Source organism: Rosa rugosa, chromosome 2, assembly GCF_958449725.1.
Source record: "Rosa rugosa chromosome 2, drRosRugo1.1, whole genome shotgun sequence".
NCBI classification, from domain to species: Eukaryota; Viridiplantae; Streptophyta; class Magnoliopsida; order Rosales; family Rosaceae; genus Rosa; species Rosa rugosa.
The window spans coordinates 65080874-65102108 of NC_084821.1; the positions used below are offsets into that span (position 1 = coordinate 65080874).

Sequence of the window (21235 nt, forward strand, 5' to 3'; positions counted from 1 at the left end):
ATATGAGAGTGAGAAAGTGAAGTAGTTTTGTGGTGGTCGTTGTGATTGTGATGTTTCTACTTCTATACTTGAGTTAAAGGAAATGTATTTTAATAAATCAACAGTTCATTCTTGTTTACTCATACTAGCTGTCAAAAGCTTACCGGGTTTGGTGTTGTTGCAATCCCGGTACACTATTCAAATTGTGTAGCGGGTACTACTACAGGTCAAGAGAATCAGGAAGGTGATCGAGCTGCGTAGGGTAGCTGCAAGGGTGTTATTCTGATTTTCTATTGTGAGGTTTGTTATGCTCATTTAGAGCTTTACAATTTTACTTGTGAGAGTGAATTTGTAATAATAAACTCGAGGTCTTCGAGACTTTATGTTTGAGTGGCGAGTGGTGTGTTTGTTCTGAGAAAAAAAATTCAGAACGTTTATTTGATTTAGTTCTTAAATTCATGTTTCGGATTTGAATTTGTTATTCAAAATTCGGGGCGTGACATTCAGTGGGAGTTCTGTTTTGTTTTGAGCTGATTTTTAAGTTTCTGATTAATGTTTTAGTTTTATATTCTGAGTTTTAAGAACTTATCAAGTTGTATTTGACATTTGAATTTTACAAGTCAATAAAATTCAGTTTATCCATGGTTTTAAGTTATATATATTGTTTTGCTGCAACTTTTCTTTTGAATTATGTTTTGATCCGTTTCTAACTTTTACCATATATGTATACATTCAGCAATTAGTTATTATGGATCAAAATTTTGATAACACATTATGATCAGTTATAATCATTGACTGAGTGTTGAGGTTCTTGCACATTGAACCATTAAGAGGACCATGTACAGATGCATCAAGAGTTAAAATTCACATTCATTGGCACTGTACATATTAAGTGATAATTCTAGTGTCTCATGTGATGCATGATCATGGGGTTTTGTAATTGCAGAGGGATCAATTGTTACAATTTTGAATCTTTTCTGTGGTTCTTCAACATGGTTGTACATTGACAGAGATTTGATTAGATTAAGGAACTCATTTTATCTCTGTGCACACTTTAGTTGATTACTATGTCTATGCTGAGCAATATTCTTATTACATGGATTCACTAGAACATGTGAGAGATTGTAAGACTTGATATGAACATCTAATGAATGCATATCAAGTGTAATAACTATTGTTACCTAAAGAGAAAGTAATCTGAGATAATATGAGAAAACCTATTCCATGATATTCGTATTTATTTGTGAATCTAATATCTACGATTGGGAATCTAAATGGCTTGGTAACCAAGCAAGAATATATCGGATATATTTTGTTAGATACAGTAATAATGATATTAAGTAACCTATTATGGGCAGGTATTCATTGTTCTGTACAATATAAATACAAGGTCCCTGTGACCTCTCTTAGACACAAGCATACAGTTCTAGCCCCATAGATAGTAGCTTCTAAGTTGAGAGGATCACAGAAGACCTTGTTGCAAGATCGATGGCTAGCTTTCTCCACCACTGCTGGTATGATTCATGTTCATAACCAATTCTGTTACTGTCTTGCTATGCTATATATATATATATATGTTCTTCATCTTGTGTTTATTATTTGTGCAACTTCATGTGTTTAATTTTCCGCTAACACTTTAAGGTGATGTGAGCTTGAAGTGAAGGGATTTAAGTAGTAAAATTTATAAATGATTTGTTTGGGTCATTTTCTTAACTGATTTAATTATGGAATTGTGTAATTTTATTTTTTTTTTGCTATGGAAACTCCAAATAATTACCGCAGTGAATTGCATAGATGTAGCTCACTGATCCTTAATAAGTGAAGCAAAGAACCATATATTAGTTTCAAATTTTAATTAATTTATGAATATGTCATGACCGCATGTCTTTTGCTAAAAATCTAGCAATTGGGACATTCTGAGATTAGAGGGCATGGTACGAACGCCGATTATTATCAACCGACAGACTAGGGGAAGCTGAAGAAAGTAAAGGTATGTTTTTTTTTTTTGAGGGTAACGGAACGAATCCATTGATATAAAATCATACGACCACACTCGGTCAAGAGAGAGTTCTGTGTGAAAGCAAGTGAGAAAAAAAAAATGCAAACAAACATCGACAATTCAAGAAAAATTATTTGGATTAAATTATCAATTTTAGCTTAAAAAACATGGCTAATGACATATCGTTTTATAGTCAAATTTATATTCTAAATATAGACCCTTGGATTAATATACCTAATCAAAAGCTAATGTTAACACACAATATTTTATTTCTTTCTCCTAATTAAATTCATTAATGCTATTTAAAAAAAATTACAGGAAAGGATCAATACCTCATTAATGACAAACTTGATGACACATAATTTTGAAATTTTCCAATCAAATTTGGATTAAAATTAGCCAATAAAGCCAACGAAAGAGAATTATTGGTTTAGCAAGGATTTAGATCATCCAATTGAATGTGAATGGCCGGTAACAATTAATTTGGAGTAGCTTTTTTACCGATCTAAAATAAATTTTTTATCTTCTCAAATCTCAAACTGAAGTAACACTAGCTGGTGAAGGTCCTGAAACATTTGAATACTTGAGAAAATAACATGAACAAATGGAGTTTTATTGGGTGAGATCAACTGATCGATGATGACATGATGTGGTACGGTCTCATGAGATCTACGCCTTCCCCATATTTTTATCTCTATCTAAAAAAGAGTTCTTTCCAGTAAAATCTTTTTTTCAATAGCTTCCAAAACGCATAATTTTGCAGGGAACTTGGAATCTAAATCAACACGTGGTACGTCTAAACAACAGAATATTCTCTTATCTGCTAGTGCTAATTTTGCAGAACTAAGATATCTGTCATAAAATGAAAACTTACAAAGACGCATATGTGCTATGTTACATAGGAAAAATGAAGAAAAACAGTCAGAAGCAGAAATTGAGAAATTCATCAGAGGGAAACTGAGAAGAAAGAGCTTAACCCCAATGTACACATCCACATATTGATGGAGAAAGGTTATCTGATTGGTGATGATAACTGATCAGTAATAACATTGACTCCATGCTTTACTTGATATGAACTTATCTCTCTTTACCTTAAAAGAAAGGTTATACTATGACCTTCCAAGACTTTGTAAAGTAAACCTTTTGCAGCACATAACAAACGGAATTGAAAGCGAACTTTTCCTTGGACAAAGAAAAAAAGTCACAATGAATATCCCAACTTACCCACCAACTAAATACTTCAACAACCATCTAAGAAGTCTCGACATAGTAGCACACACAAAAGAAAGGTTATTACTTGCACATGGAAAACATAAGGTAGCTAGTCAATGTCACCCAAAGAGAAAGCAGCAGATATCATCAGATTACACCTATTATTTTTTCAGTAAAATTTTTTTCTCATTTTTTTGTCTACAAATGAAATTCATCCCCTTCTAATAACATGGCAGCAGTTGGCCTATCTGCAGGGTTCTTGTATATTAAGAAACACAAAAAGGAAAACACAGAAGGGTTTCCTTATATATTAAGAAACACAAATCAGAGGAAGCCATTCCAAAATTCGAAAGGAATACCAAAAACATTTTTAGTGTTTCTAGCATTCCATCAGCTTTTCTTAGTTTTAATTATCTCAGTTCCTGCAAGTTCAAAGATAAAAGATTCAAATATTTTGCTTGAAGTTGCACAATAATCACTGTTGTTGCCAAAAGAACAGGTATCTGACAACTAAAATTATATGAATGAGCAACGAAACAATGTAACCTTCTAGACAATAGGGGGATTATCTGATCGCTAAGTTGCTTGATTGGGCTAACTTGTTCAAACTTTGAAGCATGCTGCAAGATTAAATGCAAATACAAGAGAGAACAAAGCTGGAAGAACAACTATACAACGGAAGAGTTATGGCTTGTAGTTCTAGTACTAGAAAAATATTACTCAAATCCAAAGCCAGAAATCCAACTTTCTTTCTCCTATATATACCAACATTATTCACTTAGTCAAATAGCCTTTCCGTCAGTAATCTAACAATGGCATTACAGTAGACCATAATCGATCCATACACTGGATAATAATTTTAAAAAATCTAAATAGTAGCAAAGTCAACCATAATCCATAATCTCATAAGAAAAAGAACATCATCCACAGTTTAATAGACTAGCATATATCAACTATTTATAGTCTATCAAATTATTAATCCACTTTGTACTCAAGCCGAAAAAATAAAATAGAATCTGCATGCATTGTAGAAACGGCAATGGGAACGCAGACCTGAAGACTTGGCTCTATTTATCAACATGCTGGGGGACATCTATATATGCTGAAAGCTATATAGTGAAAAGGAAGACTATGACATATGGAATGAATGTATTTTATGAAAGAGGAATATCAAAGTAAAACCAGCATATCACACCAGGAAGAAGGTAAACTTCTGTAAGTTTCAGTTTCCTAGATAGTTTCAAATGAGGAATCAATAATGGTCCAAGGCTACAAATAAATGGAGAATCAATCACAAGTTCACAACATAGTATTTTTTAAAAAGTTATAATTTCTGATGAATGAATGATGAGAGTGATGAAGGTCAATTAGCAGCCATAATCTGCAGATTTACTACTACGATCTAATTGACAGTACTAACAAGTCAAGATGCAGAGAAAATAATCTGAAAAAAAAAAAAATAAATAAATAAAAAACAGAACAGCTACTAGAAAAGAGACAACATCTACATCCATTTATATCATTTAAAAGGAAGTCTAACTAAGCCATATGAGGGAAGGGGGAACAATTAGCAAGAACTTGGTCACTCTAGCAGCTATATCATTTAAAGGGAAGTCTAACTACGCCATATGAGGGAAGGGGAACAATTAGCAAGAACTTGGTCACTCTCGCAGCTAAAGCATACAATGCTCGAGTTCAGAAAACATTGGGTACTGGAAAAGAGTACTATACAGATCACACTGTATTTATTCTTGGCACTTCTCTTCAAACTTTGCATCCTCCTGAAAAGCAAATAAGACCAAACCATAATATATTACTTTTCTAACTTAACAACATGATTTGAATAAATCAACAGAACTACATGTAAAGATATCCTTACATCAAATATGAACCCTAAAGTTTCGTTGCTATCCAAAATGCCCTTCCACTGTTTTCCAACGCTCACCTGTGCAAGAGGGAGGATATGAGACATCATCCAAACTTCAGTTATGAAAATGCAATTAATATTCTAAATAAATGAAAATTTATGGTGTCCATATTAATTTTCAGAGAGTGAGCGCTTGGTTGACACAGTGATTCCAGTAAAGTTACAAAAGAGAACCCATATACCATCAAACCTAGTGGTACCTTCCCCCTTTGTTGAGGGAGAGACCTCAAACTCAACTCTAATGGAATGAGTAGTTTAAACCAGAATGGGTCCCAGAGATGATTTGTGGTAGGGAAGAAACATGAAGTCAGCAACTTAACCAGAAATATTTAGTTTTGGGGACAATAGAATGCAAATCTGCAATTACCATAAAGATAAATTGACATTGGTTTTTGGGATCTTATATTTATACATTAGTTGAGCAGTTCCGTATTTGTGCAATAAATGAAAGGGATTGTATGAGATTCACATAAGAAGCATCTCATCATTTGTAGTAAAGAAATAGCTAAGAGGCAATAGTTAGTTGGTGGTTGATAGGCAATAGCTTTGATTCTAAATCTGTTTAGCCACTCTTTATGGTATTAGGGATGAAAATTAAAAAGAGAATAAGCAACTGATTGACTCTACTCAGCAGTAAGCCTTCATACAACATGATACTGGAAGGTCCTTGATAGGCAACATGTACAGTAGATACAGATTAAGAGCAGCCCAACATACACATTGAGTAGTGACATAGCAATTACCTTAGGATCCTCATTTTCTGCATCGATCCACAGGGAAATTTTGTCCTGCACATCACCGACACTAAGCACTACTCCACATATATCTTCATTCAGAAATTGCCCGTATATCAAAGCTAGCAACTAGTACCAGAAAACACAAATAATTAGAAACTGCGTACACTATAAATCAACCTTCAAAATGACACATGCAATTCAGAGTTCTCATATATAGTTTCCAGCCAAGAGTGATACAACGACAAAATGTATTTTCTAGAAAATGGGGATTGATAGGCACGTTTCAATCCTTACTGGGCAGAAACCAAAAATTTCACACAGAACACCAGATTTTGGTTATGCAGTGAAAACCAGTGTATAAAAAAGCGCGCCTGAGGCTTCAAAGGCGCGAGGCATCTAAGAAATTCAGTGTGTTTTGCTGTCAAGGAGTAGAGGCGGCGAAGACGCTGTTCAAGGCAGAGAAAGCGCAGAAAACGCGTCCGGAGGAGTTAAAGGCGGACGCTCCAGTTTTTTTTTGTTTTTGTTTTACAACACCAAAACGACATTGTTTTGGCGTTTGTGGATTAAAACTCCTATAGGTTCACGAGCTGAAGTCATTTTTGGTCTCCTTCAGCCTTCTCCATCAAAACTCCGTCTCCTTCCTTCTCAAATCCCCATTCCCAAAGCAACAATTTGATAAAATGATCAAGAGCCCATTGGTTTTCTCAAGGATTTCGCTATAAAAGGAGGCTGTTTGCAGAATTGGAGAAAGAAATTTTCTTACTTTCGGAGTTGTAGTTCGATTTGAAGAGTTTAAGGTATGAGCATTGATGGTCTTGAATTCGATTTCTATGGTCTGAATCTTTGAATTAGTTTTGAATTAAGGTCTATATTCACTTGAGTTCGAATTGATGTTTTGTAGTTTTGTTTCAATTGAAGTTTATCTGATTTTGATTCTTCGTATATTTGAGTTTGAAATGTGATAGCTAAATTTAAAGCTATTGATTTTCCTTATTCTCCTGAAACTATGTCAATTGTAATATAGGGAAATAAGGGTCTCCCGCAGAGGATTAAGTTAAACTAAATGCTTCAACAAAAGTCACAAAAACGTGACTGCAGCTCCTACTGAACAACAGTCGAAAAAAACAAACTAAAAACCTAACCAAAACAACCTAGAAAAATACGAAAATTTACAGAGGTATACTAGACACGTAAAGTGTCTAGCACACAAAATTTGGGAATTTTTGGAGTTGGTTTACTATATTAAATAAATACGGGAAAACAGAGAACAGAAGGTAAAATAAAGAAAAGCTGATTTGAGAATGGTTGAGATCAAGATAATGAAACTAGCTAGGAAGGAAGTATCCACCTCCAAAAATCACACACAACACACTTTGTCCAATTTACTTCCAATTAACTTAGTTGAAGACGCTCAAATTGGCTCGGTACGCTTGAACACAACCTATTACCCTTTCTTACTTTGTACGCTAGGCAGGAAGTGCTCTACACCTTAACTATTCTCAAGCAATGCAACCTAAAGGTAAACATGCAGAGATCATTAAGTTTGAAAAGAGTTTGAGCAATCACTAGGCATCGCAAATAACTTAGCGCCTCGCTAAACCTAGGGTTTTGTTTACTTGCTAGTGAAAACTACCAATTACTTCTCTAGACAATTTGAGGAATCCAACTATTGATCCAGGCATCAAACAATCAAAGTATTAGAACCCTAGCATGCATACTAAGTAGGTCTCCAAAGCACACAAACATAGAATTCATCAATGAGAAATCGGTAAACAAAACCTCAACTTTATTAATTGGAAAACAAATTGAATGTCAAAGCATGTTATGGATCATGTCTAGGGGCTTCAACTGCCCCCTAACTACTGGAAATTTAGTTACACATAATTGGAATCAAAAACACAAAATAATGAAAAAGGGAGGAAGAAGAAGAGAGAGAGAGAGCTACTGCAGATTGATCTCCTTTTATATCCATAGAGGTTAGGAAATCCAAAACCTAAAAGAATTAGGGTTCACGTGCTTAGGTGGAGTTTTCCTATTGGCTCTTGAACTTGATGACTTATTCTAACCATTCACATCATGCCATTTGTCCATCATAAGTCGGAATATGAAGCACAAACTCGTCCTCGGGCTTCTTGGTGTGATTTGGGCCTCGAAACATAAATTCCAGTCCAACCTCAGATTCACGCGCAGCCTGACCTCTTGTACTAAATCAGCCATAACTTCCTCTAGAAAAATGATATTGATGAGCTGTAAAAAGATTCGGAAACTAGACATCCGAGGCTATCCATCAATATAAAGATCATCCTCTGGATCGTTCTGATCTGGTCTCAGTGCTCTGTCGAAGTTATCTGATCTGCACAGGCAGATTTCCCGATTTTGCTTTTCAATCCCTCATTTACTTCTTTTCTTCTTCTTTACTCCAAGCACTACTACAAAAACATGATTTAAGGACATTGAAACTGTGTCCTTAAATACATACAAGGACTCTTTAAAAAAGAGTCCTTTATCTGGGAGTCATTATAAGTCCCAAACAAGGACACTGGAAATGTGTCCTCTTATCTATATGAGGACACAGTTTGTGTGTCCTAAAAGCTTTAGTCCCCGTGTCCTTATATCCATAAGAGGACACCTAAATTGCATCCTCATATTCTCTAATATGTGTCCTCATTTCTATACAAGGACACACAAAATGTGTCCTAAAAGCTCTGAAAATGGAGTCCTTAAATCCATAAGAGGACACAGAAAATAAACTCTCACATGTCCTCTTTTCTATTCTAGGACACAAATTGTGTCCTCAATGATTTGAGAATGAAGTCCTTAAATCAATAAGAGGACACAAAAAAGTACATTCCCATGTGTCCTCTTTTCTGTACTAGGACACATATAGGAATGAATTTTGTGTCTTATTTTCTGTACATTCCCATCAAATCTGCATACATATGACATATCAACAAGTCCTTATATCAAATACATCCAATACAACATAGAAAACATCCAACACAAGTAATCTACAAACGCCATAAGTCCATCTTATTAAAGGAGAATAAAGATCCAAAATGTCCTACTCTACTGTTTTGACCAATTTAATCCAAAGTTGCTGCTACACAAAGTAAGAAATCTGCATATACATATGCTAACTATTTTAGTTCATCTGCGCCAAAATCCATCAATCTGCTCTGCCCACTCTACTCGATAAACATCTCCATGGCACTACATCATGAAAAGCTTAGTAAGAAACTAAGAACATAGTAAACTAGTGTTCTAACCACTAAGGAAACAATAACAGTACATAACATCAAGTAAATAAGCTCATTAAAGAATATGACCTGAAATTGAAAGACTACAAGTACTAAAACTAAAAAGAATTGGCAACAACTAGTTCAAAATCATAGAAAATTGTCTTCTACTAGTTTAGTCATAGTATTAATAGTCATAGCAATACATAGGGGCATATAGTTCAATCTAGCATTCATAGGCAGTCATAGCACCTATCCTTTTCAGCTGTAACTAGTTAGTCATCAAGATTTTAGCAAAGCCATAACAATAAATTCAAGTTATAACCATTGAGGTTATAAACATACAAGCCCTTGAAAGTGAAAACTATAATCATGTCCGGCCAAGTAGAGCTTTAACATAAGCTGACCTCCAAACTTTGTCGAAATAATTCAACATAATGGAAACATTCAAGACGTGGAGTTTATTTAATTTTGAAAGAAAACTATACCTCCATATATATATATATGAATCAGTAAGTGGTGCAATACCAAAACAACAGTATTCTACTTTGAGCTACCACGGTTTCCCTAATATGACTTCCTCCAAAGGAGATGCGTTCAAGTGCCTGCAAAATAAGCAAAAGAAATGAATGTAACAGATATAGAAAGTCAAGACTCATGAGACACAATGATCTATACGCGAGTGCATAATGGGCCAGTCATAAGGATTATGCCTATGTTTCATGGTGAGTTTGTGATACATCTTTTAATCAAGAGATTTGAAAGTGTAAGCATGAGTTCTTCCCGTACCTGTTCTCCATCTTTAATATTAAAAGAATGTTGATGCTCAAATTGAAGACCGCGAAACTCGTTGATGCAGAGCCCTGAAAGTATGAAAGGAAATATACAATCATGAAGTGGAAAAGAAAACATGTAACTTTTACTTCTTGATTGGAATGAACTTTTACTTCTTGATAATCTCTGAACTTACCATCTAATTAGAGTTGCATGAGGAATCCAACGAAAGATAATTGGTGTATTCTTTGCATTCACATAATAACCTCCAAATACAAGAAAAGCCACTCAGCTTACTGACAATCCTAAAATATGATAAGTAGATTGTACAAATAACAGTTTTCATGTGACATACTATCGTTTAATACACACACATGTATATTTTGTGTTTTAAGTATAATTCTGCATGAATCAAACCTAAGTACTCTAAAATCATGGAATAATTCAATTCAATAGGTTTATAGATTTTCACACCTGCAGCAATCCCATTCTGTCTTATATTGATGTCTGAGACCTTCCCATTCTCCAAATAACTGACCCAAATATATGAGCTGATGCAACCATGATACAAGTAGTAAAGTTTTATCAACCATGAATATTGCTAAGCTACTAGGATTTCTAATAGGCCACAAATGGGAACCAGCAATATGATATGATGCAGGCCTTTATATGAAAACACTCTCACTACCAGCAGTGCAACCGATCACAAATAGCAAAGGTCAGAGAAAACAATCTGCATTTAAAGATGATGCAGGAACTGAAGTAATTACCTGTAACAAAAAAATTCACAAGATAGTCACAGGAGTACCCTAACCAAACCCCTGAAACACAAAACAAAAAAAAAAAAAAAAAAAAAAATTGCAGTCCTGCAACCACGGAAATCAATTATAGAAGCAGGCTATTGCAAGCAAAAATTAAATATACACGTTCAAACACAATAAGCTGATGAAAAGGATTATAAAATATTATCACCATAACCTCCATTAATTAACAGCTATAGATATATCAATTTTGTTTAGTCACATGGAAATTGATCCATATCTAGGAAGGTCAAACAACCAATCTCACAGAGAAATGAAAAATGAGATATGATTGATACTTTTGGTGGTATGTACCCAAGGCAAACAACAGCTCAAACTGTCCAGTATGCATTTAAGGTTTAGCTTGAACCTTTCCACTTTGGTCTTTTTCAAAAAATCATCAATCCCAGTTTAGTTAGTACAGTTCTTTGTCCTTATGGCCAGCATTTGATACTATTCAAATTCTGGCCAATATAGCTATATCATCTTCAACTTTCCCAACTCGTTAAATCCCATGTAATAGGCGGCTATAGCTACATTTTATACTTGTATATAAACAAAAAATTGAATACAGGCCGTAACTCAACAAGCAATCAACTAGAGATTTCCAATGACAAATTATAGTCAGCACATACAAATGAATAATGCCAAAAAGTAACACATTGAAGTAGTGACCACATACAGTAACTGATATGAAATCCAACTTCGAAGCAGCCCCTAGAATCCCAGCCAGCAGCAGAAGCGATATCATACCTATAAGAAATCAGATAACGATGAAGAGAAAAAATTAAAAAAGAAAAAATTGAATAAAAAGAAAAAAAAAATTACTTAGGTTAAGACGAGGAGCTGATAAGAGACGGGAAAATTCTTAAACCAATCCAAGGTCAAGGCATCGAGTTTACTCGGCGCCTCCGTCACACAATTTTGTAGCATCAGCCGCTTTCGACACCTCCTCAAACACCTTCGACAACTCCTTCTCCATCGCCCCCAATTTTTTCAATTTTCCTCCATCAAATCTCTAAATCGAATTCACACCGACATGCAACAAAACTTTGAATCAATTGAAGTGAAGGGAGGGACTGGAAAACCTACCAAAGAGAGATCGGCGGTGTTAAAATCAAAGAGAGAGAGAGAGAAGGGAGACTCTGTCAGACTCGCTCCGATAAATTTTCCAAATTTTCTGCTTAAGAGGAAGAAAATAGACAGATAGAGAATTACCCATCCGTGGTGAGAATTTGTTTTGGTCAGAGCTAAACAATCTGAGCTCCAATTTGGTCCGTTCGACGAGGAAGAGATGGCAGATGAAAGAGAGTGAGTGAGTGTGTGCGTGCGTGCGTGGTTAAACTTCTCAATTTAATTTTCAAAAGAAACTCTCAATTTGGCCAAAAAAAAAGGGGGCTTCGTGTGTGGGAAAGTTTAAATTTTGGCCAAAAAATGGCTTAAGTTGCCCTGTTTTTCTTGGCGCGTCCTCTTAAGGCTTTTAGGACACACCAACAAATATGTGTCCTCGTAGGGTGTCGTTATAGCTAATATTTGTAGTAGTGAAGATACCTATAAAACAAAAAAACAAAGTAAATAACTAGAAAATACACTAAACTAACGAAGAAAGTATGGAGATTAACGCTATTAACATCGCCTAACTATGCTCTTATCAAAATGATGTTGTGTTCCAATCGAAGTTTATCGCTTGACTCAGGTTTATTTTGAAAATTCTTAGCATTCAATACTTTTTTCAATAAGAGTGGTGTTGACAGGTGCATCTAAGAGCAACTCCACCGGTGTGTTTTTGACCGGTCACCAGCTAGAAAAAGCTGAGGTGGTGACCATGAAGGGGGAAAATGGGTTTCCAGTGGTGGGCTTTTGGCTGGTCAAAAGCTAGACTTTCTTGACCGAAGCCAAGAAAAAAGCCAAGGCCATGACATTTTCCTTGACCCAGCCAAGAAGTCTGCCAACTCAGCCCAGCCCTAAATGTGGGTGACGTCATCTACACAAGTGGAGAAGGCGACGCGCTGAAGGAAGGAAGTGGAGGACGAGACGCTGACGCGTGGCGCCGCAAGTAAGCAGAAAGTGAACCACAGTCGCTTGTCGCGTAGCGACAAAGAAGGGGCCGGCCTGTGCCATGTGCAACAGAGCCGTTGGTCCAATTTGAATAGAGAGAGTAACCGTCAATTAATCCCAACCCTTGGTTTGAACAAAGAAGAGGATCCAAAGGCAAACAATTAATATGTAGTGTGTATATATATATATATATATATATATATGCAACGTTAATAAACGGCAACAAAAAAAATTCTAAACATTTCTCTATAAATACCTAGCATTTATTTTACATCTCGCACCCAAAAAAATTATCTTTCATAGTAACTAGGGCTGGGATCGGTTCTGATTTTGGCACTTTTTGCCGGAACCGAAAAGTTTTTTTCGGTTCGGTTACGACGATTTTCATTGCCGGAACCGTTTTGAAACCAGAACCGTTTTTTCGGTTCGGTTATGCATTGTTTTCGGTTCCTGTACACAACAAGAAAAAAAACCCAAGTTTTGCTGCTTCTTTCGACTTCTTGGTGATGATGTGACTGAACTTCTTCTTCTCTAAGGACAATCTCATTATCTGGACCAGGAGTACTTGAATCGAAGCCATCTGGTAAGGTTAGATGATTTGAGAATTGGGAATTTGGGATAAAAAGGGTCGGGTGTTTGAGATTTGGGATTTCAGACGATTGAATGAGGATCGAGGGTTTAGGATTTGCCGATTTGGGATTTCAAATGAACGGGTAGAGTACTGGGGTTTTCTGGGTTTTTGAAATGGGGAAGAAGTGAAGAACTAAAGAAAAGTTCAATACTTTGATATCAAAACCGCTCTGATCGAAATGGGTGATAAAAAATGGGGGTGTTTTAGTTTGTTACACATGCCTGAGCCTAGTGGACTTTAAAATAATGTATATGGGCTTCTAAATCTATCATAGATATATGGGCTGGAGTACTTTATTTAAAAAAAAAAAGGGGCTGGAGTACTTTATTTAAAAACAAAAGGGGCTGGAGTACTTCTTTATCGGTTTCTTCAGTTCCTCAACATTAGACAAATGCATAACCGAAACCGAACTGCAAATTGTCTTAACAGTTCGGTTCCTATAAAAATGGATGCTTTCAAGAAGCAGAACCGGATCGAACTGCCTATTTCGGTTCGGATAGGGGCAGTTCCATCAGTTCTCGGTTCAGAAATCTCAGCCCTAATAGTAACCCAATTTTGTTCTTCCTCCTCTTGCTATTGCTTTCATTTTCTAATTTTTTTTATATCCAATATGGCCGAACAAAGGGGAAACACACGTCCAGTGGCCGGACAAGAGGGAGATGACATTAATTATCCATAAATCTCCATTATTACCATCTATTTACATCAAATCTATTTCAATTTTCCAATAAAAAAATTTTTTCCCAATGAACAGTAAATCTGACTGGTCAAGAAATAGAACGGGTGGAAACACATGTCCAGTGGCAGTGAACAGTTTCTTGACTGGTCGACCCCTTGACTTTTCGACCTTGACATTTCTTGACGACGGGTGGACTTGCTCTAAGGATTAACCCCAAAAGACAATTCTTCTTTTAATATGCTAATCTTTGTTTAACTTATGAGGTGAGGCTTGGAAGTGGAATTACATCTGGAAGGTTCATATTTAGGAGGCTTGGATGCTGTGAGGTTTTTTTTTGTGAGGCTTTCTTCAATAAGAGTGGTGTTGACAGTTCTGTGACCTTGGGTTATATATGTGGGTTATTTGGGTGATTTATGTATAGGTAACTAGTAACTACGTTCTAATCATATTCCTATAAACTCTGTGGGTTATATATGTGTGCACTCGTTTCCAACTTTGTTAAGCCGATACAGAGACCAAAATATGAGGCTATTCAATTCTATTAGTCTGAGGCTATATCATCTGTAGGTCTGAGGCTATTCAATTCAATGTTGTTCTGTTTATGATATAACAATTTCCATCTACTTAGCTGTTCTGTTCATAGAAAAACTATGCTATGAAGTTCCAATCTACTTGGATGTTCTGTTTAAGATATAAGTTGATATAAGTAATTAAGTATAGGCATTTTGAATAACATTACTGGTGCATGACTTGCTTTTTTTATCACCCTTTCGATTAATGAGTTATGTAATTCAATGGGTATGTGTGCTTCTTTGTGTTCTGAAACTTTACTTACATAAATCTCGTTAATACGTAAGGCTTACGCTTTACGCCTCAAGGCGAACGCCTTATTGAGGCTCTCCCAAAAACGCCTCGGCTATGCCTTAGTCTTTTAAAACATTGGTGAAAACCTCAAATATGAGATTAAAAACACTGCGGGCTCTTACTCTTGAGAACCCAAAAAGAACAATTAACTTATAACTAAGGATATGCTCTTTACAAAACTCAAGTAGCACTCAATTTGCTACACTTGCTAGACAAATCTAACAAGAAGCTTGTCTTCAATCTCGAACTCCTTCTTCACTTGAACGATCGTCAATTATCGCTCTTCTTTCTTCACAGCTTCTCTACTGATCTCAAGAGAATCTTTGCATATGGGCAAATGACCAAGAACACTTATACATGGACCAAGTGTTTTGACTCTTGTGAAAACTCAATCTTAAGCAAACAAGCACGACGCACACAACATTCTTGCGTTCAAGGTGGACCTTATAACAGTGTGTTGACCCCATATTAACAGCGACAAACGCAATATAATCAACCCACAAAGATTCTACCCTAATCCAACTCCTATTAGGAAAGAAACTTTAAATATAAGATATCCAACAAATCCTAAAGAAAATCAATTAGGAATAGACAAATCCTAAAATGTCTAAGACTTCAATACCATGATTTTATCAGTTGGAAATATCTTTAAAAACGCAATAACATAAAACCCAAAACCTACTTCCCAAAAACGAACTTCCAATAGGACTGACTATTAATCCCATGCTCATGCATGAGATGCATTTATAACCTGACATTCTCTGAGATCAGTAAATGGACTTTGTCACAGTTTTGTATGGGAATGCCAACACGACATGTACATGTATTGTACCTACAAAGAGTCATCAGCTTTCCCTTTAGAAAAGCTTAGTGTCCATTTTCTTCCTTGAACAGGATCCTCCCAAGCTGACCCAATGCTGGATTTGAAGCAGTATATCTCCAAGTGTGGAGCTATCTTTCTCACAAGTTGTGTGGTATCGTAAATACTAAAAACAACACATTATTGAGAACCTCATCGATACAAGAAATTCAGCAAAAGCAAAAGAGTATTGAACAGATTCCAGAGCATCTTAAATTTGAAAAGGTCATATATAACAGGGGAGGGGCAACATCCAACACTAAACAGATCACACAGTTTGGCTCAATGTGCCTTTTGAAACAATACAAGTCCCACCCTGGATTTTGTTAGAATTAATGCTTTCCTACTCCATCTGCGAATGTTCGCTAAAGTGCGTTCGCGAGATGAGTGCGTTCATTAAGTGAGATCGCTGGGAATGTTTGCTAAAGTGCGTTCGCGAGATGAGGTCACTGTGGGGAAAAGTCAGAAGTGAGTTCGCTGAGAAGTAGTGTTCTCGACTAACATTTCGCTGAATAACTAAGTCTGTTCGCTAAATGTTGAGTCCGTTCGCTGCCGCGAAACGTACTGCGGTGAAAGATATTTTACAGCCACTTGCATTACTGTTTGCTCCACTCAAATTAAGCTAGATATTTTGTTTCTAAAGTACTTTTAATCTAGTTTAATATGTTTTCATCTTAGATATTTTGTAGGTTAATCTTGTACCTTATATAAGGGAAGAGATGGTTGATGTAAAAGTGTGAACAAGTTCAGAAACTCAAGTACACAAGTTAATTTGCTGGGTTAAGTTGATCTGTTCATGCTTTATTTGCTACTGCAAATTAATCAAATCAACAAAGTTGTGGTTTCGATTATATTTTGTTCAAATACAAAGTAAAAGCTATTAAAAATATACCAACATATTCAACATGCTTGGATAACTGTAAATACTGAAATCGCAACAAATTTTACGAGTAATCATGAAGAAAAAATGAGCATAAGCGTACAAGAATCACTGGCAGCTTATATAAACCCCAATTTCCCGTTTCCCTCAAACCCCAAAACCCTAATTTCCCAAATCAAAGAATGGAGAAACCGAGAAACAATACCACAGTCGTTACTAAATCAAAAGCGGAGAGAAAGAAATACCGACCCCCGGAGTTCTTCCTCGGTGGTGACAGTGCCGCAACAGCACTCGGTTGACCCGGTCCGGACGAAGAAACTCCACGACTGAGGCTCGGTCCCAGGCGCCGACTACATTTTCAATTGGCGGTGTGTTAGGTTTTTATATAAAAAGAAAAAAGAATGAAAGACAAAAAATAAAAAATAATAAGGAAAGAATGAAAGAAAATAAGAAATTGATCATTTACCGACTGAGGTCTCGCCGGAGCAACTCCAGGTTGCTTTTTGTTGTTCTTCATCCACCACCTGCCATTTCGTCATCTTCCTCCTCAGTAACAACCCACCAACAACATAGATGATCAGCAGGTAACCCAGCAGGGTCAGTACGGACCGGAGAAGGGAGTGACCAGCTTCCCTCAACGTCGGCATCCTATAGAGCTGTCGGAAGTACAGAAATAGGGCCGGAAGCACTGGTAAAGAGTTGAAGGGGAAGCCTACCTCATCTCCGATCAACTTTGCCACCACAAGAACTAGAGGATATTTTCTCACAAAACTCAAAATCTCAGTCTTTACTCTCGAGAATGGCATTGCTAAAGATCTGGGGGGAAGCTTGAGTATGAATGGAAGGAATGTATATTTAAAGAAACTTTTTGCATGGCTGGAGAAGGTTAAATAGATCGATCACCAGGATTCAGCTTGGTAATTAACTAATTAACCAGTGATTAATTCATCAGTATTTAAAGAAACTTTTTGCATGGCTGGAGAAGGTTAAATAGATCGATCGATCACCAGGATTCAGCTTGGTAATTAACTAATTAACCAGTGATTAATTCATCAGTATTTAAAGAAACTTTTTGCATGGCTGGAGAAGGTTAAATAGATCGATCACCATTCACCAGGATTCAGCTTGGTAATTAACCAGTGATTAATTCATCAGTACTTGGCTTCTTCACCCACGCATGATGCATGCTTGGCCATGACCAGTCGTGTGGCACGTGCTATATTTTAATTGCTAACTAGCCCAAGTCTATGGTGAATTGGTGATTGGGTGAAGTCCTGCCATTTAGAAATGCACAGAGCCACAGAGGCACGATCGACAGCAGAAGCTCTGCACTACTTCTTTTGTACGGTTTTTCAATTTTGTAGATTTAGCTCCCTAACTAATGTGATTATGGTGATTCTAATTGGGTGATTTGCTATTAGGGTGTCTATACATATAAAATTACTTCTCAAAAAAAAAAATTATATATATAATTACAGTGTATAATTCTAAAAGAAGTGACAAGATTGCATTTTGAATTTTGGGTTAAATACTGCTTACTCCCTATACTTATAGGGTTTCATCGTTTCAGTCTCTGACCTTTGAATTTCACCTAAAAAGTCCCTGAACTCCCAATTTCCTCCCAATTGGTCTCTGCCGTCAAGCATCCGTCAAAAACTCTGTTATCTTTCCCTAAAAAGTCTATTATACCCTCATTTACTTAAATATATATATATATATATATACAGATCCTATCCAGAGCGAGGCCTCGCTCTGAAACTAAAGTGTGAGGTTGGAGTTTAGGGTCACTTTTCGGTCGCATATCCACATCTCGACTGTTCAGTTTTTAGATACTGATATATAGATCATCTCTGCAAAATTTCAGCTAAATTGATAGTCGTTAAGGCATTGATAACTGCCTTAAAGCTAGTACGGTTCAGGTTTGCAATGCCTTAAAGATCATCAATTTTGCTGAAATTTTGCATAGATGATCTATATATCAGTATCTAAAAACTGAACGGTCGAGATGTGGATATGCGACCGAAAAGTGACCCTAAACTCCAACCTCGCACTTTAATTTCAGAGCGAGGCCTCGTTCTGGATAGGATCTGTATATATATATATATATATATATATATTTCTCTTCCTCTCTTTTTTTATTTATTTGTTTTTTCTTTTTACCTCTTCTTCTTCCGGCTCTTTCGCCTCCTTCTGTTCATCTCCTCATCAAGATGGTTCCAATCCACAGACCTTCAAGAGGTGAAATGAAAAAAAGAAATAAAACAGAGAAAAAAAAAAAATAATAATAATAATAAAAAGTAAGTGAGGGCATAATAGACATCTTCAGCAACTTTAACAGAAAATTTTGACGGCATTGACCAATTGGGAGGAAATTGAGAGTTCAGGGACTTTTTAGGTGAAATTCGAAGGTCAGGGACTGAAACGATGAAACCCTATAAATATAGGGAGTAAACAGTATTTAATCCTTGGAATTTTTTCGATCAATTTTTTTGGTTTACACAGTGATTCCAGTAAAGTTACAAAAGAGAACCCACATACCATCAAACTTAGTGGTACCTTCCCGAGAGACCTTAAATTCAACTCTAATGGAGTTGAACCAGAGTGGGTCGGGGATATTTGTGGTAAGGAAGAAACATGAAGTCAGCAACTTAACCAGTAAAAATAGAATGCAAATCTACAATTGCCATAAAGCAACAAAGATATAATTTTACATAATGAAGGAGCCCTAAAGTAGGTAAAAATCAAGTAGCTCAAGAACAGTGCAACAGGGAAAAAGAGCAATAATGGAACTACGTTGCAGGTGATCGTAACAGGGGAGCTCCACCTCTGTCTTAGGGCTAAGCGTACGTAGGAGAAGAAATAGTCATACTCAGTTCTCCTTGGCTGAAAAATGGAAAGGAGATGCTTCCTTAATTGCCAGAGATATCATCATGCATGTTTACCTAAGAGAATAAAGTGACCTTGCTGAAATTAATGGACGAAAAATAAATAAATAAAGTGAGCTAAGAGGTGGCCGGATGTATGGGATAGCTCTACCAGTCCACATACTCATCCCATCTTCTTCTTTTTTCTCTGATGTATGGCGTAGGCTAGGGCAACGTAACCAATACCAAAGTTTGGATTCATGTTTGTGTTTTCTTTTTCGGCATAGTGTTGTTTACGTGTAACAAGAGAAACAAGTCGGATAATTTTTTTGGTGGACGAAAACCATGATCAAAGGTGAATCCTATATCCAAACAAGACTCATATACACTTGAAGTTGACCTTTACCTATCATCTTTTTCATCGAAACGTATAGCATCATTGGTTAAGAATATTAAGTACAAACAGATCATTAATTGTTGAGTCACTGTGTAGTGTGTTGAGAATATATACATCCCACATGGGAAAAATGGGACATTGTCTATGGGTTTATAAGGGTTTGGGCCACTTCATCCATTGCCAATTGGTTTTGGATGTGAACCCCAGATTACTTTATCATGGTATCAGAGCGGGTTACCCACGTGTGCATGCCTAACGGCCACACGGGCTCCACGTCACCCAAAGTTGTCCACGTGTATGGCTTGAAAATTCACCACACGTGCGGGGGCGTGTTGAGAATATATACATCCCACATGGGAAAAATGGGACCTTGCCTATGGGTTTATAAGGGTTTGGGCCACTCCATCCATTGCCAATTGGTTTTGGATGTGAACCCCAGATTACTTTATCACAGTGGAGTCATTGCCAAATAGAGTCAAATTGCACAATCGCGTCATTGTTGCGTCAACTGCGCAGTTGACATGTACTAATTAAATAGAGGCTCAGCTATCTTAACTGAAAAAACAAAGACTAAATGGTTCAATTTCAACAATCAGTGATTATGGTTTTACCAGCAAATTATAGCTCATGACCAAATTGAATCTAGAAACAAAATTAGTAGCCAATTTTGGTCTTTTTTAGGGATAGGACCTTAAACCAACTTTCCGATTATATCTTTTCATCTCAACCGTTTAATTTTTAGGTCCTCATGTGTAGATCACTTCTGCAAATTTTCAGCCAAATTGATTATCATTAAGGCATTCAAAATGACGATTTAAGATTATAAGTATGAACGGTTCAAGTTTAACAGATTTCGTTCGTCAATTGATTTAATCTAGTTTGATACCTTAACGATCACCGATTCGGCTAAAAATTTACAGAAATGATCTACACATTAGGGCCTAAAAACTGAACGGTTGAGATGTCGAAATGTGATCAAAAACTTAGTCTAATGCCCTATCCTTAGAAAAGACAAAAAAAAAAAAGGATCCCATAGTAGAAGGGCTCTATATATATAAGGCCTCGTTCAATACGAATTGTAGTTGGCATGCATGAGATATACGTACAACTGGATTCTAAACTGATATGGATTTTATTCCTAGTTCTATAATACAATCGGGACCCCAACCCTAGGTGTTTGTATATTATACGTAGAAAGTTGCATCCTGCACGTCTATTATACAATCGGCTCAAATATCGGTTGGATATGTGGATCTCATTCCCCCTAGTTTGAGGATTAACACAATCCTTGGTCAAAGAGAAGCTTTAACTGCTTTCCACCTAGTATTGCATATTCCTA

The 21235-nt window shown here is 36.3% G+C and overlaps 1 protein-coding gene and 1 long non-coding RNA gene across 11 annotated transcripts; both read right to left on the reverse strand.

Moving 5' to 3' along the window:
- Positions 1-4686: 4686 nt before the first annotated feature.
- LOC133729998 (uncharacterized) lies at positions 4687-5980 on the reverse strand. Its single transcript, XR_009856569.1, has 3 exons — positions 5861-5980; positions 5070-5135; positions 4687-4971 (listed from the first exon to the last, which is right to left on the reverse strand). It is a non-coding gene; the product is annotated as an uncharacterized LOC133729998 (long non-coding RNA).
- A 2847-nt stretch (positions 5981-8827) lies between these two features.
- Positions 8828-11796, reverse strand: LOC133734658 (ABC transporter G family member 7-like). 10 transcript variants are annotated; one of them, XR_009858483.1, is made up of 8 exons: positions 11493-11796; positions 11347-11381; positions 10635-10685; positions 10339-10415; positions 10061-10130; positions 9880-9953; positions 9579-9695; positions 8831-9064 (listed from the first exon to the last, which is right to left on the reverse strand). XR_009858483.1 is itself a non-coding variant. In XM_062162270.1 (6 exons), the coding sequence occupies exons 1-5, from the start codon at positions 11644-11646 to the stop codon at positions 9600-9602; spliced, it is 372 nt and encodes a 123-aa protein (XP_062018254.1). In that variant the 5' UTR covers positions 11647-11796; the 3' UTR covers positions 8828-9064; positions 9579-9599. The 10 variants fall into 10 exon arrangements, 1 of the variants encoding a protein (XP_062018254.1); XR_009858478.1 differs by having other exon boundaries at positions 11347-11417; XR_009858484.1 differs by having other exon boundaries at positions 8828-9064; positions 10339-10685; positions 11347-11417; positions 11523-11796.
- Positions 11797-21235: the final 9439 nt, after the last annotated feature.